Consider the following 18,073-nt stretch of genomic DNA (forward strand, 5'->3'; position numbering starts at 1 on the left):
TACCCCAGACCCTGGGGATACCAGTGAGAGCAAGAACAGGCCCTGCCCTCGTGGACTCTCGTTGGGGGAATTGACGAGAAACCATCACCGGGGCATTTCCTGACTATTACACACCTTCTGGGGCTTTCTTCAGGTTATTTTGTCCCATTTAATCTTCACAACAACCTATGAGGAAGGGTCTGTCATCGTTCCCGTTTTACAGATAGGGAAACTGGCTCAAAAGCCCATGCTCTTACCCACTAGGCTACCCTGCCAGGTTTCCCCCTTGTACCCATTCTGTGGCCTCCTCTCCCTGTCTGGTGGTAGAAACATTGTTCACATTTACTTGTGGCAGGTGCATGGCTCACCCTTCACAGCCAAGATCTCGTTTAATCCTCCTAGAACCCCACGAAGCACGGCTGCAATCAGCCCCACTGAACAGATGAGGAAACTGAGGTCCCCGGAGATCACAGGACACAATATGTGGGATTAGGGCTGTGAGAGGGGACAGTGGGAGCCCAGAGGTGGGACCCCTGCCTCGGCCTGGGCGTAGGGGGTGGACAGAGTGTATCTGAGCCTCAGGAACTCTAGAGTTGCTCCTGATAACAAGCCCAACTTAATTCCTACCCCAGACAAATTCCCCTCCCCCATGGTGTCTCATCTGAGCTCATCCCAGCCCTCTGAGGGGGCCAGGCAGAGACTGTGATCCCCCTCATACAGATGGAGAAACTGAGGTCTCAGAAGTGAGGCCTCCTTGCCCTAGCCTCCTCTTCTCTCCCGCCCTTCCTATCCTGAGACAGCTCCTCCCATCCTGGCAATAACAGTCCAACCTTGATGGAGCGCTTACTCCGAGCCAGGCGCTGTGCCAAGCACTTTACAGGTGAAATCATGTTTAAGTCTCCCCGCTCCATGAAGCAGGCACTGTCCTCATCCCGTTTAACAGGTGAGGAAAATGAGGCTCAGAGAGGTTAAGAAACTTGCCTAAGGTCACACAGCCAAGAAGTGACATGGCCAGGCTTTAAACCCTGTCTGCCTGATGCAAGTTCCTGCATTTCCCTTCTCTCTCTCTGCAAGAGGAAGCGCACAGGGTGTCCTGATGGGCGGGACAGATGCCAGGGCTGTGCCCATCGCCCGTGACAGCTGTGCGCCCAGCCTTCCCGAGGCCCTCACGCCACTGCCTGTGCTCCTGCAGGGACTGAAGCCCATGGATTCCAACGGCCTGGCGGATCCCTACGTGAAGCTGCACCTCCTGCCGGGAGCCAGCAAGGTACCATATGGCCTGGGCCCCTCGGCCAGCTGGGCACATGGGCCCTGGCTGGCACCCAAGCTTCCCAGCTCGGAGCCTGAAATAGCCCTATCTGCCCCAACCCCCTCCTCTCTGAGCGGCAGAGTCCTTGCAAGGGGCGAGGGGTGGGCGAGCAGTCATCCTCCCTCGAGGGGAAGGGGTTCAGCTCGTTTCTCCAAGACAGAAGTCTGGGATCTGGGGAGCCGCAAAGGCCAGGAGAGAAGCAGACGCCATAATTACACCCGTCACCTGCTCAAACACCTTCAGTGGCTCCCCAGTGCCAACCACGGGCCACCTCCTACACCCATTTTATGTCCCAAGCACACACTCCTCATCTCTCAATGGAAACAAAGGACTCTCTCCAGATTTTAGGGCTGAGCACTGGAGATAAAGTTCTGTCACCGAGAGAAAATGTACCCCCATCTTGCCCACCTTTCTCTCCCCTTCCAGCTCAAGTGCTGATCATTATTTGGCTGTGGGGAGGGGAAAGTGGGGTTGACCCCCTCAGAGCACATGGCTGGAAATGGAGGGGTGCCTTTCTGGATTTTTTTTTTTTTGCTTTGTTGTGTTAATTGGACATGGATGTCTTAAAAACAAGGGTGACCTCGTACACTTGGTTCCATGATCTTGGGAAAATGCCTGTTAAAAAATCTCTGCAAGTATCAAGTGCCCCACAAAGCAAAAGAGGACACACGTGTGTGCATGCACACGCACACTTGCTTGCTTTCTTTCCTTGGGTCAAGGGAAGACAGCCCCTCACCTGGCTGTGGTCAAACTGTGAAGTGTCAGCCACTATTCCTTCTAACTCCCCAGTGACGTGTGCTTCTCTTTGAGACCCTCTGCTTTACTCACTCCTAAATCCAAACTTGCTTTGCCAAAGAATCCAATGAGTCATTTACATGTTAGTATGAATTAGGTTTGTCACCAGGCCACCTCTTCTGAGTATAGTGCATTTCTAACCTTCTCTCTTAGAGTAAAATGAAAAACTTTATCCCCTGTAAGGAATCTCAGGCATGGACGATGCTACTTGGGGAAACAGAAGGAACCGTCCCAATATCCCCAGAAATTGTTCCTTCACTGCCCAGGAGTGGGTGGCTCTTGTTTCTGCCTTCCTGGCCTATAAATGATATTTTTGTCTCAAAGGAAGATATGTCTGCTTTCTGATCTTAATGGAAAGTTCAAAGGAGCATGGAGGGAGGGGTGGGCCAGTGTCCGGCATTGGTGATGGCTGTAGCCGTCTCTGCAGAGGATGCCCCCACTCGCTGAGAACATGCGTTTGGGAGCAACTGAGCCCCGGACACTTCTAAGGGGAGTGGAGTCCTAAGTCACCCGCCTACCCACCGATCCACCCCAAATTAGCCCAAAAGATGGGGCTGTAGGGCTGGCTCCCCACCGAGGCAAGTGTCTGTCCATGTCTCTGGGCTCTAGTCCAACAAGCTTCGTACAAAAACCCTGCGGAACACGCGGAACCCCGTCTGGAATGAGACTCTTGTCTATCACGGCATCACGGACGAGGACATGCAGAGGAAGACCCTCAGGTACCTGCTGGGTGGGTGGGCAGCGAGGGGACTGAGGCTGGGCAGGCTGAGACAAGCGTGGCTCCCGGGCGCCACTTGAAAAAATCTCTGCCTTTGAGATAAATTCCTAGAAGTGGCATTACCGTGCCCAAAACAATGATTATTCTTAAGTCTTTGGAGACACATTGCCCTGCAGAGGGTGATGTTGGTTACACTCCCACCAGCTGGGTGGAGACAACTTCCTTCTCCAGTCTCTGTAGGCAGGGCTCAGCCATGAGGGTGTTCTGGCCCTCCAGAACTTTCAACATTGTTCAACAAATGCTGATGGCCAAGGAGGGAGGTGCCATTAGTCCCTCGCTGTCTCCCAGACTGCCTCCCATGCCTTGGGGGGACAAGTCCTTGCTTCCCCTTCATATATGTTGAGGTGAATCATGCCTTGCTTGTCCTTCTGGCTTCCTGAGGGGCCTTTCTCATGACCTGCCCTTTCTGTGCCTCTCATCGACTCAGTGCTGTGCAGAGTGGATAGCAAAGGACAATACGGCACTTCAGGAGTCGGGGAGACCTGGACTCACATCCTGACTCTGCCTCTTACTAGGGAAAAATTATCCAACCTCCCTGGGCCCCAGCCTCCTCTCTGAAGTGGGAAACTCAGATGTTTGGGGGGAGGAAAAATTAAATGAGAAGAAGTCAGCTAAGTTCATAGCCTAACTTTGCAAAAGATGATACTCAAATGGCCGTAAAGTATATGAAAAGGGGGCTCAACTTCCCTAATCCTCGGGGAAATGTAAATGAAAACTTCAGTGAGATACTGTCACCCACTCAGACAGGCCAAGATTAAAGACTGACAAAATCAAATCTAGGGAGAACGAGGAGCAACCAGAACCTACATAAACTGCTGGTGTGAGTATAACTGGTGGAATCAGTTTGGCAAACCATTTAGAAGTTTCTACTGAAGCTAAACTTATGCATAGTCCATGACTCAGCAATCCCACTCCTGGGAAGATACCCAATAGAAATACATACGTGTGTTTAAGAAAAGATGTGAACGTGAATGTTCCATAGCAGCTTTATTTATAATAGCTCAAAACTAGAAATAGTTCAAAACCAAATGCCCTTCAGTAGCATAATTATGGTATATTTATTCAGTGGAATACTATACAACAATGAAAAGGATAAATTACTGTAGATATGATGAATCTCACAGACATAATTTTTAGCAAAAGAAGCCAAACATAACAGAGTACATACCGTCTTATCCTATTTATGTGAAGGTCAAAAACAGGACAATGAACCCATGGGGCCAGATGTCAAGGGTACTGGTTGTATTTGAGGGAGGTGATGACTGGGAGGGATCATGAGGGTCTTCTGGGCGCTTGAAGGTACTACACCTTGATCTGGGTGGTGGTTACAGGGGTGTATGCTTATGCAAAAATTCAGCAAGCTATAAATTCAAGGTTTGTGCACTTTGCTGCCTGTAAGTTATCCTGCAATAAAGAAGAAACTAAATGTACCTGGCCTAGTGCTCAATAAATAGGAAATTAAAATATTCCTATGCACATTACACATTCTTTGCCAGCATCAATCACAGCTCTTGGTACATAGTAGGAGCTCAATATATGCTCTTTCTCTCCCTACCCTTTATGTTGACCACAGGATCTCTGTCTGTGATGAGGACAAATTTGGCCATAACGAGTTTATTGGTGAGACCAGATTCTCACTCAAGAAACTGAAGCCCAACCAGAGGAAGAATTTCAATATCTGCCTGGAGCGAGTGATCCCGGTGAATGCCTTTGCCCCAAGGGTTCGATGGCGGGGGGAGAGGAGGTTGGAGGGTTCTGTCTTCCTCTTGGCCTGCAAAGGGCAAAATAGATCTGTAGGGTGGCAGACAGTAGAGGGATTATGGCAGCTCTCGAGAGGAGGGGGAAGATTTCAGGTCAGAACATGGGGGTGGCATCCGGGCTCTGCCTTTTACCAACCCTGTGTTCACATCACTGCTCTGAACGGCAGTCCTCTTTGGTAAAACTGGGAAGGGCAGTGTGGTGTCGCAGTGTGGCCTGCCTGGGTTCAAAGCCCAGCTCTGCCGCTTCCCTGCTCCCTGGCATTGGCCAAGGAGTGAACCATTCTGGGCCTCAGTTTTTCTTGTCTGTAAAGTTGGCACTATAATTGTACCCACCTCATAGGAGGGTTGTGTGAAACACATAATCAGAACAGAACCTAGTACATAATAAGCACTCATAAATTAACTGTTGTTCTCCTAGGAAATAATACTGCCTTACCCACCTGTCAGTCATGAAGTCATAAGGCATCATGCAGATAAACAGGAGGCAGGGTGGTGTAGTGCTTAAGAGCATGGGCTCTGGTGGCAGACTCCCTGGGTTTGAATCCTGGCTCTGACACAGAAAGTATAACCTGAGGCAAATTACTTAACCTCTCTGGGCCTCTGTTTTCTCATCTGTAAAATGGGATAGTATGGTACCAATCTCATAGGGTCTTTTAAGGACTAAACGTCAGAGTGCATATAAAGCATTAGAACTGTTATTGCCAGATGTGGTACTCACCTTCTGAGAAAGAACAAGGACCAAATTGAGGTTCTCCAATTGGGCTATACCTCGGCATCAACTGGAGATTTTAAAATCAGAGCTTTCCAAACTAAGATTTATGGTGATTTCTCTTGGAGATTCTGACTTAGGTGGGACCCAGCAATCTGTATTTTTAGAGATAATCTAACTTGCCCTTTTTCACATATGGGCCATCTTGGGCCCAAAGAGTGGAGTGGGTTGCCGAGGTAACCCCATGAGTTGGTGGCTATGCTCTCCGGCACCAGCCAGAGCCCAGCCCTCCTGCAGCCACCAGTGTGCCTGCTCCCCCCGGGCAGCAGGCCAGCTCCCGCTGGGGAAGCCGCGGGGGGCGGGAGGGGAAATCCTGCAGCATCCTCCCACCAGATGGCCGGCGCGAGGATGGAGTATCTGTGTGCCACGCCATATTTTTATAGCACAGGCGATGGAACAAGACACAAGGAAAATTGCAAGGAGGAATTTACACCAAACGCCAAGCTCCAAATAAATCATTCAACACAACCCTAGGAGGGAAGTCTTTCCTCTGGGTCTCTGCCTGCTCACAGCTGGTTCTTCAGGCTTCCTTTTCCTTCCCTCACTCAGTGGGTCCAGTGGGTCAGGACAATGCCAGGCCCCGACCCGGGTCATCAGCTCCTGGGTCTGCCCATCTTGCTATGGTGGACGCAGCCAGCACCAGAGGCGTGGAGGTGGCAGGACAGGCAGCAGCCACAGAACTCTGCTGATCGTCTTCTTTTGATCCTTGCCTTTAACCCTTCCACCGTGCTCCCCCCACATGCCCCGCAGAGGACAGGGGGCTTGTGAGAGCCGTCCCTTCCCCTCTGGACCTCTGTTTTCCTCATCTCTAAAGTGGGGAGGCTGGATTTAACCAGTGGTTTTCACGTTGTGTTCCCCAGAGCCTTAGAGTCCCACAAAAGGACCTTGTATGTGAGGGACAGCAGCGTCAATAAACAAATCATGGGGGGAGAAGCACCTGGTGGGCCAAACCCCAAGACCCTTGCGTCACTTCAACCAGAGCAGATGAAATCCTATCTGCTTTATGTGTGGGGTGCTCTGCGACTTATTGCCTACATGGCCTTGGGCGAGGGTCTTAACCACTCTGATGCTTGGCGTCCTCACCTGTCAAATGGGGATAGGGATATAACCTACGTTGTAGGCCATTGTTCGTTAATGTGGTCTGTCAAACGGTTAGCGTTATATAAATTTTAGCTAAAAGGGGGAAAGCTAGAGAGCCACAGGGGCTTGGAGAACCTGCCCTCTTGGCTCTGGATGCTAATGGAGGGGTGAGGGCTTTCTGGCCCTTCTTAGCGTAGGGAGATGAGCCCCACAGACAATGTTCTCTGCCCTTTCTGTTTCCTTCCTCTAAGATTAAGCGTGCTGGGACCACCGGGTCAGCCCGAGGCATGGCCCTCTATGAGGAGGAGGTGAGCACTGAGGGGTATTGAAGCCACAGTCCAGGTCTGGCATCTCCCTTTTCTCTCCCTCCCTGGCCCCTTCCCTACTCTTTCTCCTCAAACCACATGCCTGTTGGGTCCCCATGAGAGATACCCTTGCCCAAGGCACTGGCACGTGAGACTGAGTGGATGCTCTTCACATCTGGAGCCCCCGAGGTAGGGGCAGCCCCATCCTCTCACTCCTAGGACATACCTTCCAGTTCCTCAGCCTTGTTGGCAGAACCTCCGTTAGCAATTCTGCAGGACTAGAGCAATGCCATGCTCCCTCTGTGGGGGAGTCAGGCGGGCTCTTTGAGCTGTGCGTCTGGCAGAGGCTGGGGTTGGGCTACACAGCCATGCAACCCCAGGGACTACACTTCTGAGAGGACTGGTTGGGTTGGGAGAGTCTGGGACCAGGGTCAAGCTCCACCTGTGATCAGAGTAAAGCCCAGTCCCTGTCTAAGTCAGAGTAAAGCCACTGGCCCCCGTGTGCCTGGACTGGTCTCCTTGGCTCTCACCGTCTGCTCCGCCCTGGCGGCTGCTGTCCATGGTGCTGATTGCACTGGCGCTGGCCCAACTCCTCCTTTCCACAGGCTCTTCCCTAACTCACCATCCACATTGCCGGGCCCCTCCCCTTCCTAGGCCCACGTGTGCTCTTCTCCCACTGCAGCAGGTGGAGCGTATTGGTGACATAGAGGAACGCGGCAAGATCCTGGTGTCCCTGATGTACAGCACACAGCAAGGAGGCCTCATCGTGGGCATCATACGCTGCGTGCACCTGGCTGCCATGGACGCCAATGGCTATTCAGATCCATTCGTCAAGCTGTGAGTCAATGCCTTGGGACCTTGAATGGGCCCCAGAGAGGGTCCTAGATCCTCGAAGGGAGAACCAGAGAGCTTCCCCAAGACCGTTGTACACTGAGCCCAGAGAAAGGAAGGAACCTGCCCAAGGTCACACAGTGAGACGGATGCCCAAAACTGGCTAGAGTGTGAGTCTGGAGTCTCAGACGGACTGGTGTATCTCTCACCCATAAGGGAAGTTTGGTGGCTCTGTCCTCTCCTGTGGGAGAGGGGTGGTCAGCAAGGTTGCAGTAACCCCATCTGTAGCCCCCTGGAATTAGCAACACACCCCTACAGCAGCCTAGAGCCCCACAACCAAAGAAGCAATCTGGCTTTTTCTGGGTTCAGTCTGGAAATGCTCCAAGAAAAGGCCTTAGACAAGCCCAGGAGCTTGTCAGTCAATTTCACCCCCTGCAGTTAGAGATCTGGGAGGTGCATTTTCATGGGTTTGGTATATAGTAAGTGCTCAGTAAATACCTGCCATTGTGGCTATGTAAATACCATCACTGTTCTTACTCATGCCAAAGAGTGTTTGTTAATGTTCTCACCAGCCTGGGAGACAATCCTGCCTGTGCACTGCCTCTGATAACAGAAAAATCAGGCCAGTATGGGCTTCACTTCAGATTCTCTTTGAAGAAGGATTTAGTTAACAAAAGAACACACATGTCAGAGATGAGTTTGATTTCTAGGAGTAATTTGGTTTTATTTTCTCATATGGTTCATTTTTTTTTTAGTTTTTTTTTTTATTGTGGTGACACTGGTTTATAACATTGTATAAATTTCAGGTGTACATCATTATACTTCTATTTCTGCATGGATTACATCATGTTCTCATGTTCACCACCCAAATACTAATTACAATCCATCACCACACACGTGCGCCTAATTATCCCTTTTGCCCTCCTCCCTCCCCCCTTCCCCTCTGGTAACCACCAATCCAATCTCTGTTTCTATGTGTTTGTTTGTTGTTGTTATTATCTACTACTTAATGAAGGAAATCATACGGTATTTGACCTTCTCCCTCTGACTTATTTCACTTTGCATAATACCCTCAATGTCCACCCATGTTGTCACAAATGGATGGATTTCATCGTTTCTTATGGCTGAGTAGTATTCCATTGTGTGTATATACCACATCTTCTTCATCCATTCATCCCTTGATGGGCACTTAGGTTGCTTCCAAGTCTTGACTATTGTGAATAACGCTGCAATGAACACAGGGGTGCATGTATCTTTACGCATTGGTGTGTTTTCACATTCTTTGGATAGATAGCCAGCAGTGGAATAGCTGGATCGTATGGTAGTTCTATCCTTAATTTTTTGAGGAATCTCCATACTATTTTCCATAGTGGCTGTAGCGGTTTGCACTCCCACCAGCAGTGTATGAGAGTTCCCTTCTCTCCACATCCTCTCCAACACTTGTTGTTTGCTGTCTTGTTAATTATAGCCATTCTGATGGGTGTGAGGTGATATCTCATTGTAGTTTTGACTTGCATTTCCCTGATAGTTAATGATGTTGAATATCTTTTCATGTGCCTGTTGGCCATCTCTATATCTTCTTTGGAGAAATGTCTGTTCAGGTCTTTTGCCCATTTTTTAATTGGGTTGTTAGTTTTTTTGTTGTTGAGATGCGTGAGTTCTTTTTATATTTTGGAGATTAAGCCCTTATCAGATGTATGGTTTGCAAATATCTTCTCCCAATTGTTAGGTTGTCTTTTCGTTTTGTTGGTGGTTTCCTTTGCTGTGCAGAAGGTTTTTAGTGTGATGTAGTCCCGTTTGTTTATTTTTTCTATTGTTTCTCTTGCCCAGTCAGACATGGTGCTTGAAAATATGTTGCTAAGACTGATGTCGAAGAGCGTACTGCCTATGTTTTCTTCTAGAAGTTTCATAGTTTCAGGTCTTACATTCAAGTCTTAATCCATTTTGAGTTAATTTTTGTGTATGGTGTAAGGTAAGGGTCTACTTTCATTTTTTTGCATGTGGCTATCCAGTTTTCCCAACACCATTTGTTGAAGAGACTTTCTGTTCTCCATGGTATGCTCTTGGCTCCTTTGTCGAGGATTAGCTGTCCATAGATATGTGGGTTTAGTTCTAGGCTTTTGATTCTATTCCATTGATCTGTGTGTCTGTTTTTGTGCCAGTACCATGCTGTTTTGGTTACTATGGCTTTGTAGTATATTTTGAAATCATGGAGTGTGATACCTCCAGCTTTGTTCTTTTTTCTCAGGATTCCTTTAGCTATTCGGGGTCTTTTGTTGTTCCATATAAATTTTAGGATTCTTTGTTCTATTTCTGTGAAAAATGTTGTTGGAACTTTGATAGGGATTGCACTGAATCTATAGATGGCTTTAGGAAGTATGGACATCTTAACTATGCTAATTCTTCCAATCCAAGAGCACGGAATATCTTTCCATTTCTTTGTGTCTTCTTCAATTTCTTTCAGCAATGTTTTATAGTTTTCAGTGTACAGATCTTTCACCTCTTTGGTGAAGTTTATTCCAGATATTTTATTCTTTTTGTTGCAATTGTAAATGAGGTTGTATTCTTAATTTCTCTTTCTGCTACTTCGTTGTTAGTGTATATAAACGCAACTGATTTTTGTATGTTGATTTTGTATCCTGCAACTTTACTGTATTCGCTTATGACTTCTAAAAGTTTTTTGGTGCATTCTTTAGGGTTTTCTATGTATAAAATCATGTCATCTGCAAATAGTGACAGTTTCACTTCTTCCTTTCCAATTTGGATCCCTTTTATTTCTTTGTCTTGCCCGATTTCTCTGGCTAGGACTTCCAGTACTGTGTTAAATAGGAGTGGTGACAGTGGGCATCCTTGTCTGGTTCCTGTTCTTAGAGGGACAGCTTTCAGTTTTTCACCATTGAGGATGATATTAGCTGTGGGTTTGTCATATATGGCCTTTATTATGTTGAGGTATTTTCCTTCTATACCCATTTTATTCAGATTTTTTATCATAAATGGATGCTGTATCTTTTCAAATGCTTTCTCTGTGTCTGTTGAGATGATCCTGTGATTTTTATTCTTCATTTTATTAATGTGGTATATCCTGTTGATTGATTTGTGAATGGATGGTTCAACATTCTCATATGGTTCAATAGAGAAAATTAGCTCATGGATGCTGTCCTGCCCTCCATTAAGTCCCAGCCACATGCAAACTGGTTTTCTTAAATAATTCTCCCCACCATCCCTTCTCCCACCGACCCAATCCCTCCAGAAGAAGTGGAGTTGCTGTGGTCACCAGTGAAACAGTTGCCCTGGTGGCCATTGTGGAAAAAGAAACAGGAGACCATCAATCAGTTTAAGATCAAATGAATATTTTTAAAGTCAGAATTGCCCTTTATTTTTGCTCGGCACTTGGTACCTTTCAATTTCCCATTTGCGTCTTTTCTTAAAAATTATCCTCAGAAGCAGTTCTATGAGTGAGAAAGAAACGTTTTCCCTCTTTACAGATTGGGAAACCGAGGCATGCTGAGGTTACACTCATGTTCAAAGTTGCATAGCTGGTGACGGCTTGAATCAGAATTCAAATGTCCCAGCTCTTAGGAGTTTTTAGCCCATTTTGTTTATTTTCCCAGAAGACATTGATTGAGCACCAGTGCCAGGCATTGTGCAAAGGCCCTGGGCCTGAAAGGAGAGGGAGTGGGGTGAAGAGCATGGCACAAGATTCGGCTAGGCTGGGGCAGGGACCCAACCAGATAGGCTCTGAAGGCTGCGTTAAGGATTTTGAACTTTACCCTGAGGTCAAAGGGAAGCCACTGAATAATCTGAGCAGAGGAGTGACAGTAATCAGATTTGAATCTTCTCCTTTCTATCTACACACATGGCATCTCCCCAGGAGTTGGGGGCAGCCTGAGGGGTAATAGATGGTGAAATGGCAGGCACCCCCATCCAGGCTCTGATTTGATCCATTAGAAGAAAGTAGTGGTCAACAGCACAGACTCCAGAGGCAACAGCTGGGTTCAGTCCCAGCTGTGTGACTTGAGGCACATGTCTCAACTTCTCTGGGCCCTCAGTTTCCTGGTATGTAAAATCAGTGGTTGTTCTGCCATCTAGGGTTTGTTGAGGATTAAGTACACCTAGGGTGCTTAGTGCAGTGCCCAGCATCAAGTAGATGCTCTATTGGGCATTGGTCATTATTATGTTGATTCACTTTCTAATTTATTCTCTTAACACTGGAAGGAGGCTTTGGGGTCATCGAGGGCCTGTTCTTACTCATTAACCTTCATCCATAGAAGCCTCTTCTATGGTCTGGTGGCATAGTGGTTAAGTTTGTACACTCTGCTTTGGCAGCCCAGGGTTTGTAGGTTTGGATCCCTGTGCGGACCTACATCGCTCATCAAGCCATGCTGTGTCAGCATCCCACATACAAAATAGAGGAAGATTGGCATAGATGTTAGCCCAGGGCCAATCTTCCTCACAAAAAAAAAAAAAGAATGTCATAGAAACCTCTTGTGTCTCCTCTTAGCTGGCTGAAACCAGACATGGGAAAGAAGGCCAAACACAAGACTCAAATTAAGAAGAAAACCCTGAATCCTGAATTTAATGAGGTAAGGCTGCCCCATTTTGGTCATGCTTTGGGGTACTCCTTGTATGTGAGAGAGGAACAAACTCCCTACTAGAATGTTGTAAAGCACATCAAAAAAATCTTTCTCTCTTAGATCAGCTTGAATTACCTAAAGGAGAGGTAATGAGTTCCTTGTCACCAAAGGGAGTCAAGCCCAAGACAAAAGCCTATAGATTAGGAATGTCATGGGAGAAAGCTACATCTGGAGAGAGATTGAATTAAATCATCTCCAGCATCTTTACCAATTCTAATAGTCTATAATACTGGCATTTGAGGAGATAAATAGAGGCAGTGAAGCCCTTTACCATCTGCCCAGTGACGGCTGCCCTCTCCTTCTCCCTCACTGCCCATGCCATCCAGTGCACCAAGTCCTGCTAACACTGTCTAGATACCCATTGAATGTGCGCCTCCCTCCGTGTCCTCACTGTTACTGCCTTGGCTCAGATCCTGGCATTTCACGCCTGGACTATTGCAGTAGACTCCTGACTCATTTCCCTGTGCTTGGTCCATCCTCTACCTAAGCGTGAGCTTTCTAAAACATGAATCTGCATTTGTCACCCCTTTGCTTAACCCAACAATCGCTCCCTAACTTTGTGACAATCAAGCCCTTTCAAACTCACCTCCCACCCCTGCCCCATCTCGCACCCCCCTCCTCAAGTCACACTAAAGTCTGTGCAGGTCCCTGGCACACCTCTCAGCCTCTGCACCTGCTGCTCCTTTTCCCTGACTTCCCTCTCCCTCCTTTCCTCTCTGGCAAACTCCTACTCATCCCTCAAGACTCCGTGGGAGTGCTAACCCCTGCAGATATGCTTCCTCTGTGCTTCCAGGCTTTGTGCATCCCTCCATCTGATGTTGTCCCTGTGGATTTCAATTACCTGTTGACAAGCCTTCCAGATACTAGGGGTCTGGAAGTATCTGTTGAACTAACGGAGGGTTGAATAAAGGAAAGAGTGGAAGAATAGATGAGTTCTAACCTCACCCATATGCGTGGTTCCCATCTCAAATATCCCAAAATACAGAAAAAGAAGAAATACACACAAGTGCCATGAAAGAGACACAGTCCTGGGCCCGGACCCTATCCCTTACCCCACTCCACGCCCAGAGCAGGCATTACTCCATGTTTTGATCTCCATGCCCTGCCCTGGAGCAGCGTTGGGCGCTGTCCTGGGCACTGAGTTCTCCCTTCTTGGCCCCACCCTTGAGATTTTACCAGATGTTGCAAAGTGAGAAGGGAAGCTACAATACAGTGTGTTTAGTGTTGTTTCATTTCTTAACAACGTACACGCATATCCACATACGTGGGGAATGTACTATGTAAACAGAGCCCACAGCAATCGCTGGCCAGTTGGCTCAGCCCCTCCCGTTCCCAAGTCCCCCTCTCAGCTAGACTCCTGCTTTCCTAACACTGACTCACGAATTTTGATTAAGAAGCCAATTCCTGCTGTCCTGCCCTCCCCTCTCCCGGCATCTGAACAAGTCACAAAGTATGAACTCCAGATAGCCAATAAACTCAGTAGCAATAGAGAAAATAAGAATCAAGACCAGACACCATATCTCAGAACAGTCTGGCACACAAATATGGTAAAATGTTGGTGCCCAGGGTTGGTGAGCATGTGGGGAAACGCATGCACTGTGGGTGAGGAAGCGAGCTGGTCCAACTTCTGCAGGGAAGTTTGTCAAAACACTTCAAAGGCCTTAAAATTTTTAAATTTAAATTCCATTTATTTTGGGAACAGGTAATATAGTCACATATTTGAAAATTCCAAATGTATCAAAGGGCATCCAGTTAAAATTCTCCTCCCTCCCCAGCCTTCAGCACACACTTATTTTCTTCTGAAGCAACAATATTATCCATTTCCAGGATTTATATATATATGTACATACACAAAGCAAATATATGTGTGGCCAGCTTTCTTATTGTACACAAATGGCATCAAAGCACGTACCCGCTGCTCTCCAACTTAAAGTTTTACAAACTCAGAAATCCACTTCTTGGAATTTATCCTAAATAAATCATTGCAGATGTATACAATGATTTAGCCACAAGGGTGCCTTTTATCATATCGTTTGTGATAGTAAAAAGTTGGAAACGGGCCAGCCCAGTGGTGTAGTGGTTAAGTGTGAGCACTCTACTGCAGCAGCCCAGGGTTCCCAGATTCAGATCCTGGGCGTGCACCAATGCACCATTTGTCAAGCCATGCTGTGGTGGCATCCCATATCAAGTAGAGGAAGATGGGCACAGATGTTAGCCCAGGGCCAATCTTCCTCAGCAAAAAAAAAGGAGGATTGGCATCGGGTGTTAACTCAGGGCTAATCTTCCTCACACACACACACAAAAAAGTTGGACACAAGCTAAATACTTAACTGTTGGGCATTAGGTTATGGTACAGCTACACAGTTATTAAATGAAGCCATTAAAATGGTGATGTAGGAAAATATTTGCTAGCATGCTAAGTTGGTTTTTACCATATGTTATAAAATGGAAAAAGAAGGTCACAATACAATATATTCATATTTCATATATCATATTCAAATATTTAATATAATATTAAAATTCATATTCCTATTCATTTTTTAAAACATACATCAATGTGGTCACACCTGGGGAATGTTGACAATGGTTATTCTTGGATAATTAGATTACAAATTTTGGGCAGGTTTTTTTTTGCTTCCTTGTTTGTTTTAACGACGAACGTGAATGATTTTTACAAACAGACAGAAAAGTTATTTTAAAAATCAGATTGTCTGGAAATATAAGCACCTATGCCTCATGTCAGTCTCAGCCCCCTCAACTACCTTTAATCTCTAAATGATGGAGAAAGGGGACACCCCAAGGCAGAAGCTACCAGAATGGAAGGACTGAGCTTATGGCTATCTGTCTTCAAGGAAATTGACCAGGACCAGCTTTCTTAGAAAAGTCCACCAGCCTTCCCCATTTCAAGCAGAGAGTCACTGAAAAGAGAGTTATAGGGCTTGTGGGACTTTATATTATACGGAGTGCTTGTTGAAAGAGGATTGTTGGGCTGGGAGAAAAGGCTTAGAGTGAGACGGCCCCCTTGCTCCCAGATGCCCAGGGGCCTCACCTTGGTCCCTGAACCCCTAGGACTCAGCCCCTTAGCTCCTGATGCTGAAGGCTCAGAGGATCCTCTCACTCACCTGTCTTCCTCCGCTGCATCCAGGAGTTTTTCTATGACATCAAACATAGTGACCTGGCGAAGAAGTCACTGGACATCTCAGTCTGGGACTATGACATCGGCAAGTCAAACGATTACATCGGTGAGTGCTCCCAGCTGCCAGAGAAAACCCAGTCCTCTGTCCTCCCGGGAGGGGAGAGCCTTTCCCAGGGCTGCAGAGGGTTGAGGGAACTCCTTTTCTTCTGGCAACCACATTGTCCAAACGCTAAGTCAAGACCCGTGGTCCTGATTTGGGTCCAATTTGGGAATGACTTTATATGAAAAAGCTTACAAACCTGGGAAGATTGGGTCATGATTGGTTATTTGCTGAACAGATCACCTCCAGTGGAATAATTAAATCGCAGGAGAGTGGGATGTGTGGCCTCTGCAGAAAATAGGGAGCAAAGGAAATCTCCTTAGTCTTTTTGCAAGTCCGGGCTGAAGGTTCTAATTTTCCCAATCCCCCTCCAAAAGATGAGGAAGAGTAGTCATTAAAGATGGGGCAGGGAGGGAACTCCAGGCAAGGGACACAGCATGGGCAAAGGTACAGAGGCAGCACTGAGCAGCGTTATGAAACTGACTGGAAATAGACAGTGAGTACCCAGAAGTGCGGGAGATAAGTTTCAGTGGTGGTGACTGGTAGAAGGTCTTGAAAAACAGACAATGCAGTTATGACCTGATGCTACAGTAGGGAGCCATTGCAGGTTCCTGAGTAGGTAGTCTGTAGGCAGAGAAGCCCAGTAGTGATAATAACTTCATAACAACAACCCTCTATAGAGAATGGATCCCAAGTCGCTGGAGGGGGTCACTGCTTGGTGGCAGATTTTCCCAACTAGACATTTGGGTCCTGAATGAGAGTCCCATATGACCCTCCACTCTGACCACCTGCCCCTCTCTTCCCATCTTGTCCTCCAGGGGGCTGCCAGCTGGGGATCTCGGCCAAGGGAGAGCGCTTAAAACACTGGTATGAGTGTCTGAAAAACAAAGACAAGAAGATTGAGCGCTGGCACCAGCTGCAGAATGAGAACCACGTGTCAAGCGATTAGGATGGTGCCCAGTCCCCAAGTCCGTGCCCCACTCCATGCCCAGGTCACCTCCTAGCCTGCCCCAGCTGCCCATTGCACTCTGGTCTCTCTTCTCTACGCTTCCCCTACCCCGTGCCTCCCTGAGCCTGCCTTTGAGGTCTCCCCCTCTCCTTGGACACTGCTGCCAAAGACCTTCCTCCTCCCTCCGAGAAGCTGCGGCATAGGCTCTCAATGCAGCCTCTCTGGTCCCTCTAGGATGAGCAGTAGGGATAGGGACGGGGAGATTTTTACAAGGAGGTTGTTGGCTTAACCACCTCTCAATTCGGGTAAACTGCAAAGGTTCTTTATCATTTGGGACTGTTTTTAGACCCTCCTGGCCTTGGACTCACACACACTCACACACAACTTGCGTTTCCTGTGTCGTGTTTATGCATGTCCTCGGGTATCCGCAGACCCAGACGAGACTGTGAGGATGGGCATTGGGGCAGAAATAGAACATCCAGGCTCCCCCCGCCTCTCCGTGATGTACACCCCAATGGCCAGGAAAACAGACTGCAGTGTTAATGCCCCGGTGACTAGGAACACACCCTCTGGGTCCAGATGCATCCAGAAGCGGACACACAGAAAACAAAGGGACTTGGCAGCCCCCCTTTTCAGGATGTCACCTATTTGCTTCCTACCAAAAAATAACCCCCGTTCTCTACCCACCCCCTTCTCTCTCCTCCTTGCCTCTCCTTCTCCTTCCACCACATTAACCTCTCCCCTCTCACCCTCTTCCTCTCTAAGGGAATAAAATAGCAAAAGCAAAAAATATCTTAACACAGCCTCACCCTGCGCCTTCTCTCACCAGCCTGACCAGCAAACTCTGAGAAACTGGCAAAACCCTGACATTCTACTTAGGGCCGTGGTCCTTAAGACCACCCACTTCTTTTGCCGGCCAAGCCACATGTCCTCTGGCCTCGGGCCGGCTGCTGGCACTGCCCCTCGTGCATAGCCGTATCCCGCGAGCTGTGTAGACGCCCATAGAGGGGCTTTCTCAGCCCCTGGCCTCCCCAAGTGGGTGCAGAAGGCATTTAGAAACCAGAGCTCTGGGTCCCAGGGGGCCTCTCCAAAGTCCCCAGCCTTCCTCTTTGCTCTGCTCTTACTTAAATGAATCAATGACCCCCCTCCCTGACACTCTGATTCTGTGCTCCTTCGACTCTCTCGCCTCTTGTCTCTCACTCAGAATCGCCTCCAGTCTCTCTGCCTCTCCTTGTCTCTCTCTGTCTCTCGCACCATCTTCACCAAGTGTGTTGGGAGAATGAAATACCATCATGGATCTGAAACTTCAGAGGGTCACAGATCCTGATGCCAAAGGCTGTTGTTCCATCGTGAATTGTTCAGTCTTTCTTCCTAAAAAATAAAAAAAAATTAAAAGGAGGAAAAGGCAATGATGACAAACATTATAAACTTGAGGTTAAGGTGAGGCCATCTTCAGTTCCCTGTGAGAAAAGCTTGGTTTTTCCCAATTTCCATTAAGTCTTCCCCCGTAAAAATCACCCCTCCTCTGCCCAAGACCCCGCCATTATCTACAGAAGTCATCAGATGGGCCATAAAACTCTCACTTTCTCCAAATGCACACCTTTTAACCTTCCGTCTCAGTGCCCTCCTCCCTCAGCTCCCTTCACAA

The 18,073-nt window shown here is 47.7% G+C and overlaps 1 protein-coding gene across 1 annotated transcript in view; it reads left to right on the forward strand.

Moving 5' to 3' along the window:
* The window catches only part of RPH3A (rabphilin 3A), a 95,808-nt gene extending 78,329 nt beyond the window's left edge, over positions 1-17,479 (forward strand). The window contains exons 13-20 of the mRNA XM_058532274.1: positions 1,172-1,246; positions 2,693-2,802; positions 4,435-4,561; positions 6,722-6,778; positions 7,458-7,612; positions 12,108-12,189; positions 15,386-15,482; positions 16,295-17,479. Of these exons, the coding sequence (XP_058388257.1) occupies positions 1,172-1,246; positions 2,693-2,802; positions 4,435-4,561; positions 6,722-6,778; positions 7,458-7,612; positions 12,108-12,189; positions 15,386-15,482; positions 16,295-16,425 (834 nt within the window). The 3' untranslated portion in view covers positions 16,426-17,479. The remainder of the gene's footprint in view (positions 1-1,171; positions 1,247-2,692; positions 2,803-4,434; positions 4,562-6,721; positions 6,779-7,457; positions 7,613-12,107; positions 12,190-15,385; positions 15,483-16,294) is intronic.
* The last annotated feature ends 594 nt before the right edge of the window (positions 17,480-18,073 follow it).

The sequence above is a fragment of the Diceros bicornis genome, chromosome 35 (genome assembly GCF_020826845.1).
Source record: "Diceros bicornis minor isolate mBicDic1 chromosome 35, mDicBic1.mat.cur, whole genome shotgun sequence".
Lineage (NCBI taxonomy): Eukaryota > Metazoa > Chordata > Mammalia > Perissodactyla > Rhinocerotidae > Diceros > Diceros bicornis.